This window comes from Haliaeetus albicilla, chromosome 5 (genome assembly GCF_947461875.1).
Source record: "Haliaeetus albicilla chromosome 5, bHalAlb1.1, whole genome shotgun sequence".
Classification (NCBI taxonomy): Eukaryota; Metazoa; Chordata; class Aves; order Accipitriformes; family Accipitridae; genus Haliaeetus; species Haliaeetus albicilla.
In genome coordinates this window covers 4,598,027-4,618,143 of record NC_091487.1, presented here as the reverse complement: position 1 = coordinate 4,618,143, position 20,117 = coordinate 4,598,027, and the positions used below count along the sequence as shown (strand labels likewise).

At 42.3% G+C, this 20,117-nt stretch overlaps 1 protein-coding gene across 1 annotated transcript; it reads left to right on the top strand.

The window, feature by feature from the left end:
- The first annotated feature begins 547 nt into the window (after positions 1-547).
- On the top strand, positions 548-14,598 carry GMFB (glia maturation factor beta). The gene is made up of 7 exons (XM_069783101.1): positions 548-657; positions 2,931-3,027; positions 3,573-3,622; positions 4,597-4,648; positions 5,729-5,809; positions 8,052-8,125; positions 10,682-14,598. Exons 1-7 carry the CDS (start codon positions 655-657, stop codon positions 10,751-10,753), a joined length of 429 nt encoding a protein of 142 aa, XP_069639202.1. The 5' UTR covers positions 548-654; the 3' UTR covers positions 10,754-14,598.
- The last annotated feature ends 5,519 nt before the right edge of the window (positions 14,599-20,117 follow it).

Genomic DNA, 20,117 nt, shown 5'->3' with positions numbered 1-20,117 from the left:
TCACCCTCCCCGGGGCCTGCTCCTGACCCTGCCCATGGGCTGATATCCCGGCCCGGCCTTGGCACAGGGAGGATCCTCTGCGGATCAGGGTTTAAATATTGTCACCCTTAAGGCACGCTAACCGCTAAGAAGCGGAATTCCCCGATTCCGAGCCCGTTTCTCCCGCGCCCCCGGGGGCGGCCCGGCCGCCCCCACAGCTGACAGACCGTACGTGAGGAAACACCTTCCCGCCCGTTGCACACGGCCCCGCCCCGTTGCCATGACTACGCGGGAGGGCGGGGCCGAGGCGCCATAGCAACGGGGAGGGGCACGGCGGGGTGCGAGGCCGGGGCATCACGTGGCGCCGCGCCACGCGCCCGCGCGCGCGCCCCTTTCCCTCCCTCCCCTGCGGCGCCGCGGCACGTGGGACGCGCCCGGCAACGAGCCTCTACCCCGCGGCCCTTGAACCCTCCCGCTACCCGTAGGCGGTGTGACGCTACCCGCCCCCCAGCTGGGACAGCGGTACTGATTGGTCAAAGGAGAGGGGGAGGCGGGGTCCCCGCCGGCGCAGGCGCAGTGGGGTGCGCAGCCTAGCGAGGGAGGCGGCGGCGGGCGGAGGCTTCCGTTGTTGGCGCGCGAGCGGTCGGCGGTTGGGCGGTTGCGCGCGCGCGCAAGATGGTGAGAGGAGCCCGCGCTGTCTGAGGGGGGGAGGCGGCCGGGCCGGGCCGGGCCGGGGGGAACCCCAACGGCCTCCGCGGGCTCGGGGAGGGAGGGTCCCCCCCGCTGAGGCGGGAGAGGCGTCGTGAGGCCGGTGTCCCCGCGCCGCCGGGCTCGGCGGGCTGGGGAGGGAGTTCTGAGGGCAGAAAGTGCCTTCGGAGGAGCGGGGGTGGGTGTCTCCTCAGGGTGAGCCGGAGCCCTTCGGTCTAGGGGTGCTGCCCGGGAAGGTGCTGCCGTGAGAAGCTCCTCCGGCCCTGCCCGACCTCCTCCCCGGGTCGTGCCGTGCTCAACTGCTGCCCCGCCGGCCAAGGGACCTCTTCGGTTGTTTTTGTGCTGGGCGCTGGCAGCCTGCGGGGGGAGAATGAAGAAACAGCTGTTTAAAAGGGAAGTCTTGACCCTGCCCTGCCAGCGGCTGTTCGGCAGAAGGCTAAATCGGTTTCTGAAAATCTTGAAGCATAATGCCGGTATGAATGGTGGCTGAGGTTAACCAACAGCAACACCCCCCCACCGTGCTGCTTGGCAGGTGTGCCCACTGTCTGTGCAGTCCTGTCTCTCGAGTTGACTTTTATTAGTTTTTATGAAACCAAGCACTGCTGAGCCAGCTTAGCCCTGATAGATGATCTGAATCTGATGTCAGCATGTGTTTTGCAGGCACAGCCTACAACTTCTCTTAGGGGTTTATGTTTGTGACTGCACAGGTGTGAACAAGAGCACTGCATACCCTGTAGTGTCTGCTGGAAGATGATAGGAAACTGCTGAGCCCAGAGGACTGGGAGAAATGCTTCCTTCAGCAAAGAGTGTTTGATACAGAATATAACTTCAGTTTTGAAATGCAGCCCTGAATTTTGTTGTTGGTGATTTTTTTTAAGTAGAGACCGCCTGAAGTAGTGAGAGTGGGTATTAATGACATTTGTGGATCAGAAGGAGCCAAGAACAATTTAAAGTTTAGGGGAGCAAGCAAAATAACAAAGGCTGTGCACACAGTGCCTGACCTGTCCTTTCACAGCAGAGCCTGATTTCCTCTCCAGCTGTTAAAAGGAAGCAGAGGCACAAGGCTTTGTGCCAGAATTTGGTCAAGGTGGAAATCTTTTTAGGAGTAACAACAAACATAGGATATTTGCAAGGTGATTTTGGAAGTGGGGAAGGAGGGACAGTGCTCTGCTTTTTGATGAAAATCTCACAAACAAGTCAATGTTGAACAGAAGGAGACAGAACTCAGAGTTTAAGTAGTAACTTTCTTCTGATTTTTAAGCAGTGATTTGTCTCAGTGAAACAGCTCTTCAGTAGATCTTGGGATAGGTAATCTTGCAACTACTTTTTTTTATTTGAGCAATTTTTTTAAAGAAGTCTTGAAATACAGTTGTTTTGGCACCAAAGCCTTGATGCCTTAGGAATTTACAAATACAATAATATGAATAAGCTGGAGATGTTAAATAACTTCTTCGTCTAGCTGGCTTGCATCTCTTAACTGTGGTGATAGAGGCTGTGTGGATAAAATGTTGCTCAGGAAATGGCAGTGGTTGGCTTGGTACAGTTTAAAAATTGCATATGTAATGGAAGGTAACCTGCACGGCTGCTTGTGAAATAATCATTTCCTTCCCCATCTTCAGTGTGATGACTAATACGTTATCTGGACATTTCTTCTGAAAACTTGGAGTTAGTAGCATATAAGCCCCGGGGGGGGGAAGTATGCATGCTTTTTGGTTAAAATGTCTTAAATGCTTTCTGGGTGTGTAAATCTCAAAAGTTCAGGTAATATTTTTATGAGTAAAAATAAGCAGTGACCCTTGATTACTGTCTGGGTTCTTCTGAAGTACTAGTAGTAGGTCCTAGTATTTTAAATGCTGAAATTACTTTAGCCAGTTTACTGCCACTTTAACAGGCTTCCTTCTTTCAGGACTTGTCTTGGCAAATGAACTGTAAAATTTGTTTACTTCTAAGAGCTATGAGAATAATCCCACTTCAGGAATAGCTAATAAAATATTTGTAGTTAACTGTGTGGCTTTGAGGAGGGATATTAAAACAGATAAGTGTTCTGTTACTGTGTTTTTAAAAACTGCTTTCATCCATGTTTTTTCTGGTTTATGTATATGTTCTGAAACTTTGGACAAGCTGCATGCAGTTCCACTTTAGTAGGGTTTATGTGCACATATGCGTGACATGGGGATTTTTTTTTTGGTTTACTAGAAAGATTTATTTATCTTTCCCTCCCCTCTGCCATTTCCTTTTTGTAGAGTGAATCTCTGGTGGTTTGTGATGTTGCTGAAGACCTGGTGGAGAAACTGAGAAAATTCCGGTTTCGTAAAGAAACCAACAATGCTGCCATTATAAGTAAGTTAAAAACATGTCTGACAAAAATTGCAAGGTCTTGCAGAAAATCCTATCTCCTCTTTTCCTTCCCATGTAACGTTGCTGCTTTAACAGATAAATGTGAGCCAAGAGGCTGTTTCTTGTATGGACTTCAGTACTTCAAATTCTGTCTGTAATTTTAACAGTAAAGCAGTGCTGTTCTTATGATACAAAACTGCATCTGCTCTTAGTATTTATACTTAATTTTGGCTCAGAGTCTACCACTGTTTGTAAAATGATAGTAAAAAATGTCAAGGCACAGTCATTTTGAGTTTGTAAATTTTGTAGCCTTTAAGTAGGGGAGTTTGACATTTCTGTCTTTGAAATTTGAGAAGAGTGTATTGCAATGAACAACGCTTAGACTGTGCGCTTCCCTTCAGTGATTTTATGAAGTCATGGGATAGACTGAAGAAGCAGAATGGAAGCACAAGGAATATGTTTGTTGGGGTAACGTTAAAAAGCCTCAGACATGCATTGCATAAATCAATTGAAAATAACATTGATCTATGTTTTATTTTGATTTATAGTGAAAATCGACAAGGATAAGCAGTTGGTGGTACTGGATGAGGAGCATGAGGTTTGTTAAATGAATTGTAAATAAGAGTATCTTCAGCCTGCAATGTATTGTTGTCTCTAAGGTACTGCCTTAGTTTCAAATTGTTATCAAACTCTTAATCTAATTTGGGTCATGAGCTTATTTAAATGCATGGTCACTGCATGTAAAGCACAGCACTATTAATAGTGGAACTATGCAGAAGCAATTGAGTTGACTAATTAATTGCACAAAAAAGTTATTTTAAAGCTGTTATGATACAACTGTGTAAAAAGCATCTTTGGCACCTGCTGGCTTTTTGAAGAGATTTCTGCTGTGTTTCCACGTAGGTTTGCATATTTGGCTCTGAGCTGATCTGCCATCAATTAGAAGCTAGGATTGCTAATCCTCTGCAGACTCTAACTTTGATAGGTGGCATAATAAGGTCAGCCCAGCATGTAGTATTTCTTAATGGTACATAGGGCAAAATTAAATCCTTCCCAGGGATTTGAGCATTAACCGTAGCTCTTATTCCCTAGAATGTAGAAGTTAATGTAATATCTGAATAGAATAGGGACTCTTTTTTTTGTTGTTGTTTTTTGGCTTGCTCAAGGAGGAAGGACTGAATTTTTCAAAAGCACCATTTGCGTAGCTGATTTTAACAGATACTTTTTTGGTGTGTGCTTGCTTACTTCTGTTTAGCGCTAGAGTTAGAAAAGCATGGTAGTTGCTAGCATATCCAACTAGAGCCAAAAATGTTTTCTAAACTCATTATGCCTAAAATAGGGATGATTATTCATGCTAACATTAATTCTGTGTTTAGTCATAGGAATCTATTGGCACACAGGTTTTCCTAAACCACTCTAGTAATTTGAGTGAGAGATCATTATCAGTTCAACTGTAGATGTACATCTAACTTACAGCTATTTCACTGTTCCATTATTCTGCTTTAGCCTTCATAGTATACCTTCAAGTGCAAGATCATTTGTTCAAATATTGCTTGTGTTTAATGTTACCAGGGTATTTCTCCCGATGAGCTAAAAGATGAGCTGCCTGAGAGACAACCTCGATATCCTTCTTGTGCTGCTGGCATTTGCTCTTACTCCTGGAAGCTGTTCAAAATGTTCAAAGTTGGACTTCACCTTTTTAGGCCAATACTTTCCTGTAGTGCAACTTTACTGACACTTTATTTGTGAGATAACCTAGGGATCAGTTCTTATGATGCATGGAACAGTTGTCCCACTTGTTGAAACAATCTGGAATGTTCCACTTGTTGACACATTTAAGCCTTTCCTGAGATTTTATTTCCTTTTAGACTATATTATGTTTGGGGAAAGTAAAGCAAAGCCACGCTGCTGTTAATGTAAAGAAGTGAGTAAAATGTACCAGTTTTGTATGTGGCTACTTCTAAACATAGAAGAGTGCCTGTGTAACTTAGGATCTGTTTTGGTACTCTCTCAGTGTGTGGCCCTTGCTATTTTGCTGCAGTTATTGATTCTGGGAGTGCTGTAGGCATGTGATCTAGGGAAGAATCCTTGTATTAAAAAAAAAAAAAAAAAAAAAGGGACAAGTAAATTATTCTTTAACTAGATGAAATAAGAGGGGTACTTAAGTTACAAGTGAAGAAAATATCTGCCTCCATTATCCGCAAAAGCTGGTTGGCACTGTTCCGCGTGCCATTGTGAATCTTTTCTTTCATGACCATAGTGCAGTAGGAGGCTGTAAAGCAAGAGTACTAGCTAAAACTTGAGTTCAAATTCAGCAAGACACCTGAAACAATGAAATGCTTAGTCTGCAAAGAAAGAGTTTGGCTTTCATTAAGCCAGAAACACATTAGTGGGTGTGGGAAATCTTTTTACAAAGCTAGGAGAGGAATATTTGCAATGAAAGGGTGATTTTTAGCTCTGATGTGAAACAGTAATACAGAGACAGCCCTCATACCCATGGTAGAGGTTGGTAAAGACAGGCGGGGTCAGTTCTGAAAGTCAAGTGTGGAAGTGAAAACAGGAGAACAGTGAGAGTACTTACCAAATTTAAAGCATCTTCTAGAATGCAAGACTTAATTTGTGCCTGCATCAAGCTCTGATAACTGAGGATTATATCCTAATAAAATCACTGATTTCTTAGTTTCTTTAACCTCAGAAAAAACATTTATTGTGTATAGTTACAAGTATCAGCATGATGATGGAAGAGTTTCTTATCCATTGTGCTTTATCTTCTCCAGTCCAGTTGGTGAGTGAATATTGTGAATGGTAGCTACTATGGGCTGTAAATATGGGAATATTCTTTGCTCTGGAAGATAAAATGAGTGCTTAATGCTCGAATAGTGGTTCAGATGCTTAAGGCTAGATTTGCTTATGCCACTGCTGGAAGCAAGGCACTATAAAGTTATGGCATTATCTGGAGACCACCTTTGGCAGAGAGGAATCTCTAGAGTATTAGCTCCATCCTCACTGTCAGCTGGTGACAAGTGTAAATGCTTCCATCTGCCCAGATCTACCTAGCGGCTGGAGGTTTTCACTGCCTTTGTGGTTCACATTTAGGGCACTTAAGATGTGTGATAGAAGAGATTCTTTCTTTCCCATGTCTGAAGGCTGAACAGAAGTGTTTGTTTCCTGCATAGCTGGCCAAAAGGTGTGTCTTTCTAAATGTGCCTGCCCACTGTGTTTTCAGGGGTGTGCTCAGCAACACCCTCCTGTAAAGGAAAAGAGCCTAGCCTGGAGCACTCTGCATCTATTCATGTAGGCTTAACCTAATGGGTTTCCTGTCACTCTCTCCTCAAATCTTGGGCAGTCCTCAAAATATGACCAGACAAGGCTCAGGAAGTGAGTGAGGAGAGAGCTGGAAGATACAACCTCTGTTCCTGAGGGTTTATCTTCACCTCTGTCCATCTTGCTATTTGGATGTTAGTGACTGGGTGGGAAGAAGTTCCTCTCCTTCTCAGAAGGGCATCAGAACCCATGTCTACCCATGAAGGGAACAGGACTCTGTAAAAGGATTAAGATGGAATTTGAGAGGAGGGTTTTCCAGGGGGCCTGTGTGCAATGGACAGCAACAGAGGATGCCTCCAGACAGTGCTGTGATGTGAAGGTCTAAAGGGCTGTCACAATTATGGGTGAAAAGGAGGAAAAGAGGGCTCCATAACCCAGATCTGGGCAGGTGAAAGTGCTGGGTGAACAGATTAAGTTCGAGGAGAAAGACTGTAATCTTAGATCATCCCATGTTTATATAGAGCAGCAGCTTCCTCTGTGTCACAGCAACCCTCAACATAAACATACCTGTGCAGGGAACTGTGTAATTTTAGTAGAAGCCAAATAGCCCGTGACTTGATTTGGACTTGCAGAGCTGAATTGCTCCTGTGGCTTCCATCTGTGTTCTGAATTGTAATAGGGTAGCTTGCTGGTATTACTGGATTATCCTTGTTATCCTCTAGAAGAAGATAAACTGATTGCATTGTTTTACCCTTCATTACTCAGAACTAGAATAACTAGGTAGGTAAAAGAGTTTAGCAACTAGTGAGCATATTCTTCTGTAGTTACTGGAGAATCTTTGTGTGAATGTTCTGGGTGTTACTTCTGAAGGATAGATATTTTGTGAGTTAGAACAGCAGTAAGAAACTTCCTGGCAGACCCTGAAATAGCAAAGCAGGCAGACTTGTAGTACTTCACAGGAAAAGAGAGCTTAGACAATGGTTTTTATGGGTGGCAAGATTTAAAATACGCTAATATCTAGAAACTTCTAAAAAAGCAACTTCTAAAGAAAAGCCTTTTCTTTTTTTTTTTTTCTTGAGGCTCTCCGTTTTAAAAAATTTTCTGCAAATACAAGTTAGTGGTTAAACTGATACTGGAGTCAGAACAATGAACCATTAATTGGGACTCTAAACAGCAGTTAACTTCAACTGTGTCTGAAGTGGCTCTGTGTTTGGGACTGGGGTGGGGGAGAGGAGTCATCTTGAGCTACCAGTTCAGTTGGGGCATTTGGGGAGAGATTAGGAGAAAGAACAACAAATTCAAACTGCCTTGGTTAGTTCTCAGTTTGGCTGCAGCTCATAGGCATATGCTGTAAAGATCTGTGTAACTAGTGAAAACATGGGAATCTTCCAGAAATAGCAAGAGGGCGAAGAATTGAATGTAGTGTAATCAGCACGCTACTGTAGTGGCAGGAGCTACTGCTTTGTTGGCTGTGATTCAAGTTTGACTGCTGCAATGTTTGATGTTAGCTCTAAGCAGAAATACAGGTGCGTGTTGAGACCACCAATTCAACCTGCACAACTATTACTTCTGGAAATGCTTTTCAAGTACTAGATACGAAAGTAAGAGCAAGGATGATAATGTATATAAAGAAATAGGTCACTTTTCTGAATGGAGACTTCAGCTTTCAGTTTGGATTATTTTCAAAAATAAGATATTTATTTTTTTTTAGTGTTGCAGTCAAAATAACTAAACAAACCCTTTTTTTTCCCACAAAACTACAGGATGTAAGCCTGAACAGCAGATGATGTATGCTGGAAGCAAGAATAAGCTTGTACAGACAGCTGAACTCACTAAGGTATAACTGAGTAGTTGAAATAACTGTCTCCCCCTTAAATGCAGGTTGCAGAAGCTGTTTTGTGTCTTGCTTGAAGGGTGTTATGAGACTTTGTAATTACAGTGAACAGATTCTGTTTTAGGAAGACTGAAGAGAGGAGTATTATGTGGGGATTTTCTGGAGTACAGGAAGAACAATGTTCTCTAAAACTAAAACATCCATTGGACTTCTTTGCTTTGGGAATGAATTTTTTGATGGGAAGAATAGACTGAAATCTTAGTATGGTGTGGTGTGGACTAGTTTTGCAGCATGGTTTATGGGGTTGTGTGCTTGCAGAACATAGCCTTCAGAATAAGTAACGTGTGCCAAGTGATGAACAATTCTAAATCTTCCTGCGTTTGCTTCCTCTATTGCTGAGACCAGAAGAAATCACTGCATTTGCTAGGCCTAGGTATACATATATATTGGGGAATAAAAAAAAAAGCCACCTAATTGTCATTTTGGAGATATTTGAAATATCTGCTTAATTGGCGCCTAGACTTCTTAAAGCTTTAGTTTCAACCAGTAAAGCTAAATAGAGTCAGTGGTCACTTCAGGTTTTTCATACAATGTGAAGTGACTTCATCATTCCTCAACAGCACCGTTCCCTTTTGACCTTCCTTATTCTGACTGAGTACTTTAACATCCTAGTAAAAAAGTGTTGGGCCAATAAGAGAACTGTGAACTTCTACCTCTTCTAGCTGTACCTTGTAAGAAAGGACCTCTCTGTTTTAGATTAGACATCAGGTTGACAGGAGTAAATAGGAGGGAAGCAGAAGATTAGATGATGGAAGCAATTGGTACAGTCCTGAGAAATCTTTTTTTAGGTCTGTTGAAACTGCATCTTAGAGGCCTGAGAACTCTTAGCATCTTTGATAGAAAAGAATTCCTTGAGGAGGAAGGCAGTTTTCAGTGAGTGAGAAGGAAGAGTTGATGAGAAGGTGAAAGCCTGGAGACTAGCTGTATTGGAGTTACTATCACCTGTCAAGTGGGAGAAGTTCAGTCTTCAAAGGCTTTTGAATGAAAGCCTAGGAGTGGATGTAGAGGTCCATGATCATCTTCCTTCTGAAGGTGGATAAGATAGCCTGTCTCCAGTTAGGGTTGCTTACTTGCTCTTCAAATGTGCTTTATTCTTGCCACTCGATGAGCTATGTTCCATTTTAGCTCGTGCTGTGACTTCCTCCTGGTGTGATTTCTGCATGTGACTCAACTGCATCCTCTTATTTTTTCAGTGGCTTGCATATTAGCTTGGCTTCTGTTAAGCTGTTCTGTTCTTACAACACTGAATTTTTGGTTTCCCCCCATCTTTTACTTAAAAAAAAAAAAAAATCAGTATTAGTTGATAGTAGTAGATCAGTGTCTAAATACAAGAAGCAGTGTCCAGAGCCCACTCCAGTAGAGATGGGAAATGAGGAAGAAAGATACAAAACTTGAATTGTTTCCTGAAGAAGATTAACATGGTAAAATGTCTGAGGGCAGGACTAAAGAGGAAGTTCATTCCAAACAGCAGGTTCACTGAGAAGCTTTGTTTTGTGAGTGTTACAAAATTCTATTCGTTCTGTTGGCCTGAGCATGCTTTTTGCAGCTATGCACTGCATACCATTATAAGGTAAATGATTTAGTGTTGATACAGCTTTATTTTCAGCGTTGTCAGAATAGTAACAGCAGTCTCCAGTTAAAATACTTGTTTTCATTGCCTAGAAGAACACATCTGAAAGCCTATGGATTTGTAAAATTTACTTACTTGACTTTTCTGAAAAGATGATCAATTTGTGGGCATCTCAATTAACTTAGCCTCTCTTCCAGGGTATTTAAAAAAAACAAACAAACAAACAAACTAGTTACTTGCCTATATGGAAAGAATATATTGGTGTCTTTGGTCTTGTTTTCTGCTTCAAGGCTATGTTAAAGGTTTCCACAAAGCTTTGGGTTGGTGGTTTTGGGGTGGCTTTTTTCAAGTTTTCTATTTCAAGGTATCCCAGGCTTGTTTCTAACAGGGAAAACAGTATGCTACTAGATACTATGGATTTATTTTAGTTCAAAGAAGGAATAACTGTGTCTTGGGCTGAGCAAAATTCCTGAACTTTGGGGTTAATTCAGCCCAGAGGTTAAATTAATTTGTATTCTTCAAATAGACAATCTTCTTGCTGAGATAATGCATATGAGATGGTGCCATTTCAGAGTAACTTTAAAATGCAGTACATGTGCTAGTCTCATATATTCTTAAAGGAGAAGAATGAAGTCTAGAAATAGGAATTACAGGATTCTTGTTCAAAGAATAAGAACTTCTTAATAAGAAGTTCAAAGAACTTCTTGTTCAAGTGGCAAAGTAATATTCTTTGCCACTTAGTCTTATTTTGCATTGATGTTACTTTAGAATATTAACCGATCCTTTCAAGAAAGCACATGAAAACACTAGGCTGGCTACTGATTTATTATGGCTCAAACAACTTGGGTGGAAAGGTATTGATTGCATTGTATGCTTATCCCTTTCAATTACCATCACCTCAAGAATTTATGCAATGCAATTTTGTTTAGGTATTTGAAATAAGAAATACAGAAGACCTAACTGAAGAATGGCTGCGTGAGAAACTGGGCTTCTTCCATTAAGAAAACCTCTGTAATAAGTATTTATGTACCATCCTGATAATACTGGAACCAGACATGAATACTTACATCTAAAAAATGCACTGTATTTACATCTGTCTCCTGCAGTATATCTTTTGTGCAAAGTTTGTGCAAAGAATAGCAGGTCTGTCTCCTTGAAGTAACAAATCTTTGCAGGTGTTTCCTTATTTGTACCTGTTAAAAGGGAATATTCCTCTGCAGGGACTCCTTTTGCACTCTTGTGACTAATATTTCTATAACTAAAATAGTTCAGTTTTGGATTTATAACTATCTACAAACATAATTTGGAAGCTGACGCTAACTTTTTCTGAGCTACAAATGCATCTTTATGACATATACTAGCCATTTATATGCAGAAATTGTGTACTGTCACTTACTTCTCAGACTTTTTGACATAATGTCTTCTCAATTTTGAAAACTACTCCCTGGAAGCATTTAGTATTCAAAAGACAAAATCCTCGTACAGCAAATCCATCCATTTATCTTTCCATCGAGTCCATGTGAACTTTCTTAAATTCTTGGAACTAATTCTTGTCATTCCAGTAATTCCTCAGTTGACTGAGTCAATCTTACTAAATTTCAGGGCAAAGCTTTGACTGTCCAGTTCTTATGCTAATATAGTCTTACAGGAACTAGGTGATAACTAAGGGCTGAATTACAACTCTGGTTACTCTTGTACCAGATGTCTTGCATATATAACTAACTACACTGTTAAGAAGTTTACCTCTGCTCGTTTCCTGTTATACAAACACCTGTTAATACTGTGTGCCTTTAATTTGTTAGCTTTAAAATGACTTGAGAATTTTACACTGCCACTTATTACAAATTTGGTAAAAACTTTGTTAAAGAATCCAAGTAACATTTTTTTCCTAGTGCCTAGTGTTGCAGTTGACATCTGTAAAGAAAAAAAAGCTAACCTCATTATCTTTGAAATTCCAGTCATCTACTCCATTTGTAGGAGTCAGGAGGTTAAAGATTTTCATGATAATGAATGATTTATATCTCTTTTGTTATGAAAGTTGGCCACACATAGCTTTTGAGTACTTTAATTACAGTCTCTACCTTTAACTGCTTGTTGGTCAAAATTACATTCCAGATAAAGCTTTTGCATAAGTGATAATTTGATTTTCATTTACTTACGGTTCATCTCTTTGAAACAGCAGATATTCTAATGTGAAAATAGTATTTAACTTTTATAAATGACCAGTCTTTTTACAGGTCTGTTTTATATTCAATAGAGTAGTTGTCTGATATGGGACATGTTCAGCCCATGCAGTGGCAAAAGGAGTACTCATGTGACAGTATCTCACTATCTTGCTCATGAGTGTTTGTTGTGCTACTGAAGAAGTATCTGCGTAAGAGCAGCTTCCTGTTGATAATGTACCTTAAAATACAGCTGCCCTAACAAATCTGTTTGGTGAGAAGGAATGCAGTGTTAAATTTGGAGGCCAGTATTTCATGCTGTGAAACCTTTGCTGAAAGAAGGTTTATTTTTCATTTGTAAACATATGTTGTGTTAGTGTTAAAACACTAATTCCTCTAAGATCACAAGGAATTCATTTGCAAAGGTCCTCAGTGTTCGTAAATCTCTTCTTAGTTTGATGTTACTGCTCATTTATTTGTATACAAATCTGACTCGAGAGGAGCTTTTCAAAATACATGTTAGAATGATCCAATTAAATTGATCTTTCAGTGTGGAAAAGAAATGCTTGTAAATTAAAATTAAATTTCTGTGTTAATGTAGTGAACTGGAAAAACAATTTCATTTCCCTGGACAAAAAAATGTTGATTATGAAACTGTTGCTTGATCATTCTGTACTACAGATCAATAAAAACAATGTCTGTTGTGACAAACATTGTATAAATAAGACTTTAGCTTAAAGAATAGTGCCATTCTAAGCATCAGTCTGGAAACAGCAAGGATCTCATTTTGTTGGCATTGTGCTAAAGGTAAGGCATGTCAAAGTACAGTGTGGGTGAGAGGGAAGCTGCCACTTGTAATGTTCAGGTTGATTTGCAGTGGGGAAAACTGGATTAATAATCTTTATTAATAATCTTAATAATAATCTTGTACACTGGTGGGCTGCCAGCATCCAACTGCTGCTTGCACAGGTCTTGACAACAATAACTGTAAAAGGGGCCTGTCTCTCTTGGGAGGAGAAGGGAGGAGCTGCTGCAGTCAAGTGATTGAATTTGATTCTTCATCTCTGGATCACTCCACCTTCTGCCAAGAAAATATTGCTACTTAGGGCTGTATTTTCAGTCTGAGTTCTTTCACTTCAGATGTTCCTTTTGCCTCCGGTTAAGGACTTTCTGCCTTGGGTGCTGCCCCTCGAATCTTGCAGAAAGCAGACAAATCCTGATGAGAGTGTTAAAGCCCTCTTTCTTGTGAAAGGTGATGTTGATGCTGCTCAGGCCACCAGTATTATTCTTCAAACAGTCTTGCTTGGTAGCTCTACCTCCTTCCCCTCTCTGAGCTGTGGAAGTGAGGAAGCAGCTGCAGGTACTTGGAGAATGAGTGTGCAGAGGATGTTTGCTGTTCTAGGCTTGTTTGTGGTTTCCTTGTTTTTAATGCAGTGTTTTGACACAACTGTCTGCTGCTTACTGTCCTAGGCTCTTGAGATACACGTAGTGCTAATACTTGATTAAACAAAGACATTAATTGTGTCAAAATCTTTCCTGCACAGATAATACTTGTTTTCATAACATACTTTTCCCACTTTATTTTTAGAACTGTGTTTTCCATACTGCTTCCCCTGAACATCAGTGGGAGGCAGGTGTGTCCATGTTCAGAAGGCCAGTATGTTCTGACTGTGCTTTACTAGTGAGTTGCCCATCTGTAATCATACATTTGTCTTGAATTTTCAGATCTCTAAAGAGGGTTCAGACTAAAGGAAAACATAAATTAACTAATGCCACCTATGGGAGCCTTTGTAGCTAAAGGTCTGAGAGTCAGCATTTTCCATTGTGAGCTCCTATTTTTCAGGAGTTAGTAAGTTGGCCATAAAATCCTTGGCCTCGAGTTAAAGTCAAAGGTCTCTCAAAGGGAGACTTCTGCCACAATCTGGTTTGCTTTAAATATTGAATAGATGGCTGGGATACAGCTCTTGTAATCCTATTAATTGATGGTAAGCTGAATTAAAGCATGAGTTTGCATGTCAGCCCATAAAATGGACTTGTATTTGAATATTTTTAACAAAAAAAAAAATTAAATGCTGGTATTTGATGGTTTAAGTGTGTTGCTAGTATCATGAATGCTGTTTTGATCTATCAAAGGAGGCAATAATGTGGGTGTTGACACCTTTTCACTTCTCCAAAGGAGCATTTTATGCATTTGTACCAAGATTCCATTTTTGTATCTTTAACTGTAAAATAGCTGTCCAGAAACAATGTTAAACTGGTAACAGGCGTCTGAATCAAACATGCAAAAGCAAGAGAGTTCAATTCCTTGCTTCAGTGTGTTCAAAAAAGAAATGCCATGCAATGGTGTTTTTTTTGATACATACACTAGTAACTGTGAAATGGAGGTGTGATGGGACATAAGAAGGGGCGCAGTGAAACTCTTGCTTTTGTTATGTGATCCAGGCTCAATGTGATTTGTGTACTGTGACATGTCAGGGTTGGCACCAGTGCTGTGGGTGGTAAATGGTGCGAGAGGTTCACAGCCAGTTTTGAGAATTTGGCAATTCCATGAAAATATCAGTAACCAGTACAACTTCCATATGCTGTTTAGTCTCTGCTAGTTCACATTGCATGTTTACTTTAAACCAAATCTTTTTTGCTAAGCATGGTGCTTGTATTGGTTTCAATAAAATGTTTAATTAAGAGGTTCTGTTGCCCTGTTTTAATTGCAAAGTAGCACAGCTAGCATGTGTGTCTGATGGGAAAAGCTGTTAATACTAGGTATGACCTTTCTCCTTTTCTCACCTTCCTGGAGTTTGCTTTGGACTTGTAGTGTGGTCTTCAGTCTTGAATGTGCTCCCTCACTTATTTGTCTACGTAAAAAAATTCCTCTTTCCCTCTGTTGTGGAGGGTGGCAGCAAGGGAGAGGACAGCATCTGATGGAGCACTGCGGGATAACTGCCATCCTCCTCCGCTGCTTTGCACCTTTGTGTCACAAAACTCAGCGTGTGTACTTGTGAGCTGCAAGACAGCGTGGGGGCTCGACTTCATTCTGAAATGCCACTTAAACTTCCATGTTTGACCTCTCCCACAAGGTCAAGGCTCCTGGCATAACCTGGAGCTGTGAAATACAGTATAGAGTGCAGGTGCTAACTGAACAATGTTAGAGTTGTTGTCAAGGAGACCCCAAAGCTTGAAGGAGTCAAAGGAACTTAGTTGTACCTTTTCCTTCTCACAGTTGTTGGGTCATCTCTTTCCAGCCCAAGAGACCACTGGATTAATTTGATCAAAGCACTCCCTTTTCCTCATTCTTGCTGACTGTTTCTTCCTTTCCCAATCTTTGGAGATTTTTTTTTCACCTATATTGATGAAAAAACTACTAAAGATAATCCAAGGAATTCAGCTTTGGTAGCTGACATACGTTGTTTCTGCCGATGCTGAAGAACAGCATTAATGGGCCACAGATTAGATGCAATAGAAGTAAACCTCTTCTCTCTCAAGTGAGAGCTCTGTGAAGGAGAGAATGCACAGCTGCTTCAGCATATCTGGCTCTTGAATGGCACCTTGGTCACCTATGTGTTGCAACAAAATCTGTTGCCAAAAGCTCTGAAAAAAAACCCAGTTAAGCTGCTGTGGGAGAAGAATGGTTCTCAAGAACAGCTGATTAAAGGGAAGGAATAAATAGCTCTCACATCAGAGGGGGTCACCTGTGGAGTCCTGTAGCATTCTCTGTTGTTCACTGAGTATGTTTAACTCGAGAATGAGGTGATAGTTCACTGGTACTGCTAGATCATTGAGACAGTAAGAACAAAAGCTGACTAGAGAATTGCAAGGAGACCTAGGGACATGAAGTGAAGGGCAGCTGCTTTCATTCAGGAAAGGTCATTGACTTGCAACAGTTACATGAAAAGGGTGGTTGAGTGGTCATTAAAGTCAAAGCTAGAGAAGGGAATAGGAAACAAAATGGAAAACCTCTGTGCAGCACTACAAATCTGCAATGTACATGTAGCCTGGGTACCACACAGCTGGTGCTTTCTCTCCCAGGTGTGTGAATAGATGGCTGGCCCAGGGCTAGAAGTTTGCTAAGGAGATCCCTTGACTTGGCAGGGTCTTTGGGAATGATGCGGAGGAGGAATGGAGTTGGTTCTGGAGGAGCTGGAAGAGGAGCTGATGCAATTGCTGCCCATACGTGCCAGTCTGCTGGCAGTGAAAGGGACACCAGTCAAAGGGTCTTGGGAGCCTGTGCCTACTGCTCCATGTCCCTCCTGGGTCGTGGAATTGATTGGAGTACAAGCTGGCTCTCCCAGCCTCCTAATCTGGTCCTCACAGGCAAAGGTCCTGCCACATTGTGTTTGGGTGCATGTGAGGGTGGGGAAGACAAGCACAGGCAGGTAAGATACCAATATGGTGCCATGGAGAGGCAGAATGGCTGGATGTTTGAGCAGCCTTACGGGGGAGTGCTGGCGGGGAGGCTGTGGGACAGAGACCTGAGGCACTCTGTAGGTGTAAGAGCGGTTGGGGTTTATTCTGCCAAGCTCCTAGCAGAATGGAAGGGGTGATGATTTAAGGTGGGCCTCACCCCTTGGAACAAAAATGAGGACATGTGGCAGGAGGGCCATCCCCTGCATTTGTTAGTTTGCACAGTCACGTCAGCTGCAGTTTTGGTGGTGCCCCCCAGGGCCTTCTGCGGCAGCAGCGGAGACCTCACCCATGTGGGGACATTGCGGGGGTTAGCTAAGGCACCTCTCTTTGTAGCTGCAGGCAGGCTAGCTGCTGTAGTAACCCAAAAAAGCCTTGGCCTGGTCTAGCTGGATTGTTTCTGTGTTACGGTTGAAAATAGAACAAGACTTGTCAATCTCCTAAGGTGTGGCTAGTTAGAAAAAAACCGTGCTCAGCTTCATGTGGAAAAGCCTGCACAGGGGGGTTTATAGATCTCGGTGCTGGAGTTCTTGGATTTTGCTTCTACGTGTATGACTCTAGTTTGGTAACAGTCATTCTCTGCAGGGTCTTCCCCTAGGGCAGGCAACTGCTTCTCTCTAACAGCAAAGGAAGAGCTGTGGAGGTGGTGCCAAGTTTGTGGAGTACCTGCTGCTTCCCCAGCTCTTCCAGAAGGGTACTGAGCCCAGGGAATCAGTCCTGTGTGCTGAGCTGGCTTCCAGGCTAGGTATACAGCTTAAATTGTAACTGCTGCGGAAGAGAGAATTTTTCTGGGATCTGAGCGGAAGCCCTGGTGTTCCTAAAGAGCAGTCTTGAACTGCCAGATATGCAGGCATATAGGTTCCTGCAGCTTAGCAAGGAAAAGGAGTTGTAGTTCTCAACGTATATCTGTGGGGTCAACAGTCAGTCTTGGGGAACTGGCAACCTCTCTCTGTCTGGGCTGTTGTATAAGGTAGTGGTCTGGCTTCATTTGTGCTGTATTCAAGGCACTGGGAGCTTCATTTCCAGCCACGTTTCAATGAGCACAACAATTCTGAAGTACAAGGAGCCCTGATATTAGGTTTTAATGTCTCCAATTAATACACATTTGTATCTGCCAGGTCTTTATATTGAAAGGTTGAGCATAAGGCTGAGCAATTACATACCTCAGTTCTTCTATTAACACTCAATTTTCATTTTGTGGGAAACAGTGAAGGAAAATGGTGAAATACTAAACAGTGGATATTCTCTGGTAGTGGTCAGGACGCTCCTGGCATGTAAAATTGTATTCACATCAGTGTAAACTGGGCCATTGTTCCCCTCCCAGTTCTTGCAGGCTTTCTTCCCTATCTGCTGTTCCTTTTGGTGCCACTAAGATTATGTGATCTTGTGTGGATAACAGGCTGGCTGCTGCAGTGTTATATGCAGTATCTTGTGCAGCCTTGCCTTGGTCTGACTAGGCTCTGTGTCTTTTCTCTAATGCAGCCATAAAGTGAAGGAGATGATTTTAATACATTTGCATAGATGTAGTTAAACAGTGTGGTCCGTTTTGTCACACCACAGGGGGATTGTCTCCTCTGGACTGTTTTATCATGTTTCATTCCTTCAGAGACTGCAAACATACTCTCGGTTAACCTTGTTCACCTTTGGTGATAAGTGAGACATCTCGTACAGAATGTGATTGAGCTCAGCTGAAACTCCCCTGACAGCTCTAGCAATTCCTCAGCAGGAGACAGAGGGGAGAAGAGAGCAATTATCAGCCAGAAAGACTCTGAATGCCAAACAGATGTGAACACTGGGAAAACAGCATGACTGTCTTTCATGGCAAATTTACTACTGCGATGGGGAAGTCCCATCAAGGCTTTTTGAAAGGCGCACTGTTAACCGTTCCTGCTGGTATGTGCCATGGCGGGCAGCTAGTAGCATGAATGCAGCTTCTCTTCCCTTTTCTGCAGCACTCGGCTCAACAATTAATATAATGCACCCTTCGAATCCCCATGCCAAACAGCATCTGTTGTTGTCACCTCTTCTCTGCAGAAAATGGGAAGACAGCAGAAGAAAATGGGGCAGAAAATATTCAGTTGAAAGGGAAAGGGGCACCAGCCATCCTGCACTTTCACTAAGGCCTTGGAGGACAGAAGTAGAGCAGAAAGTTAGGGGTCAGTGCCCTTATTGAGCTGAATAAGGAACAAGAGAGATTTAGCATTTCTTCAAAATAATGTCTAATTTTAAATATCCGCCGTTGGAAAATGCTGCTGGATAATTGGAAGGAGAATGTGCCCGCCTTGCTCACAAATGCAGTCTGCCTGGCCATCTGCTCTGACGGCAACAAATCCTGGATTGATTTGCCAACATGATTAATTCAGCTAGGATGACTGGATCAAGGGATCAGCTAGAGACAATATTTATACCCTACCTCCAACTGTGAATGTGCAATTGTTTGGTTCAGAAATACAAAACAAATTGTATAGCTGTATTACTAGAAGAATGGAAAAATAGATGCATCCACTCAACAGCCCTTTTTTCCTTAGATGGCCCCATTCCAAGGCTCTAAGTGCAGTCTAACATAAGCCCACTTTCCCTGTGTGTGAGGTGAAGCAGATCTGTTTTCATTTTACAGACAGCTTCTGCGTCTTTATTCCCTAGGCCAATGCTGCTATTGCTCTCCTTGCTGCAGTTTAGTCCTAAGATTTCAGAGCGACTGGCTCAGTGACCTCGTCCATGTGGCCCAGAGAGGCAGACGTGGAGTGTGAGCCAGCCAGCCCACCCTGCGCCTGAGGTTACTGATGGGAGAACATCACGGTACTCCCCTAGAGCCAGTGCAGGGCAGCGCTTAAATCTTAAGAACAACCAGGGGGGTGGATTTCTAGCACTGGTAGAGCCTTGAGCTGATTTGATAATATGGATGTAGCTGGAGAGATCAAAAGCAAGATTTGTCAAGGAATTTAGATGTAGATGAAGGGTTTTGAAATCCTGTTTAGTGTGATTTAAGTGTGCAAATATACATTGGGCCTGAAGGTGCTGTACCCAAGGCCACGTGGGATGTTTGTGGGAGAACAGGGGGACCAAAGTCTCCTGCGTCCTGTGCTGACTCTTCTCCCTCCCAAATTTTCAAGCGTGCTGGGGACTTGAAGAGCTGCTTGTGGGAAGCATGAGGTTGTGATAACCGGGCTGTGTCTTCTGGCTGTTGACAAGACACTGAGCCCTGAACAGCTTATTTTTCTCTATACAAAGCAGAAGTTGCTTGTATCTTCCCTCCTTTTGGGCAGAAACAATAATGATGTTAATCTGGCAGAGGACTGAATGCCTCATTTGTCCCAGTGAGCAGCTGCCCTGACTCCACCTTGATGCAATCTTCCCACCATATCCAGCGGTGACAGGGTTTCTGCTAAAACGATTAGCAGTGAAATAATTAACAAGGGAGACTTTTTTTAGGCGTTGTCATTCAGTACCAGACATAACACCATTTTAAAATGCTACCACTATGGTTTCAGATTCTGTTTATTCAGGCTGATGTTGCTGCACTGGTTTATATTTGGATCAGAATTTAAAGTTATTCTTTGAAGAGCCAGGCTCTAAGGGTGACATTTTCAGAGTCATCACTGCTACAGTTAGGCTAACGCAGAATGTTTTGGAAAATCCCCCTCTTACTTTGTTAACGAGCAGCCGAATCCCAAAATGCATTATAAAATAGTTCTTGAAAAAACAATTACTGGTCCCTTTGCCTGATCACACACTGGTATTATGCCGTGGGCTCAGAATTGTACGGATAGCCATTAACAGGAGCTCTATGCAGCAAGAGAAAAAC

What these genes read in the sequence shown, in the direction of transcription:
- GMFB (XM_069783101.1), top strand. An exon ending in GCCTGAGAGACAACCTCGAT is followed by an intron (nt 4,649 to 5,728) that starts ATCCTTCTTGTG and finishes CAGAAAAAACAT; the next exon opens with TTATTGTGTATAGTTACAAG. An exon ending in TATCTTCTCCAGTCCAGTTG is followed by an intron (nt 5,810 to 8,051) that starts GTGAGTGAATAT and finishes ACAAAACTACAG; the next exon opens with GATGTAAGCCTGAACAGCAG.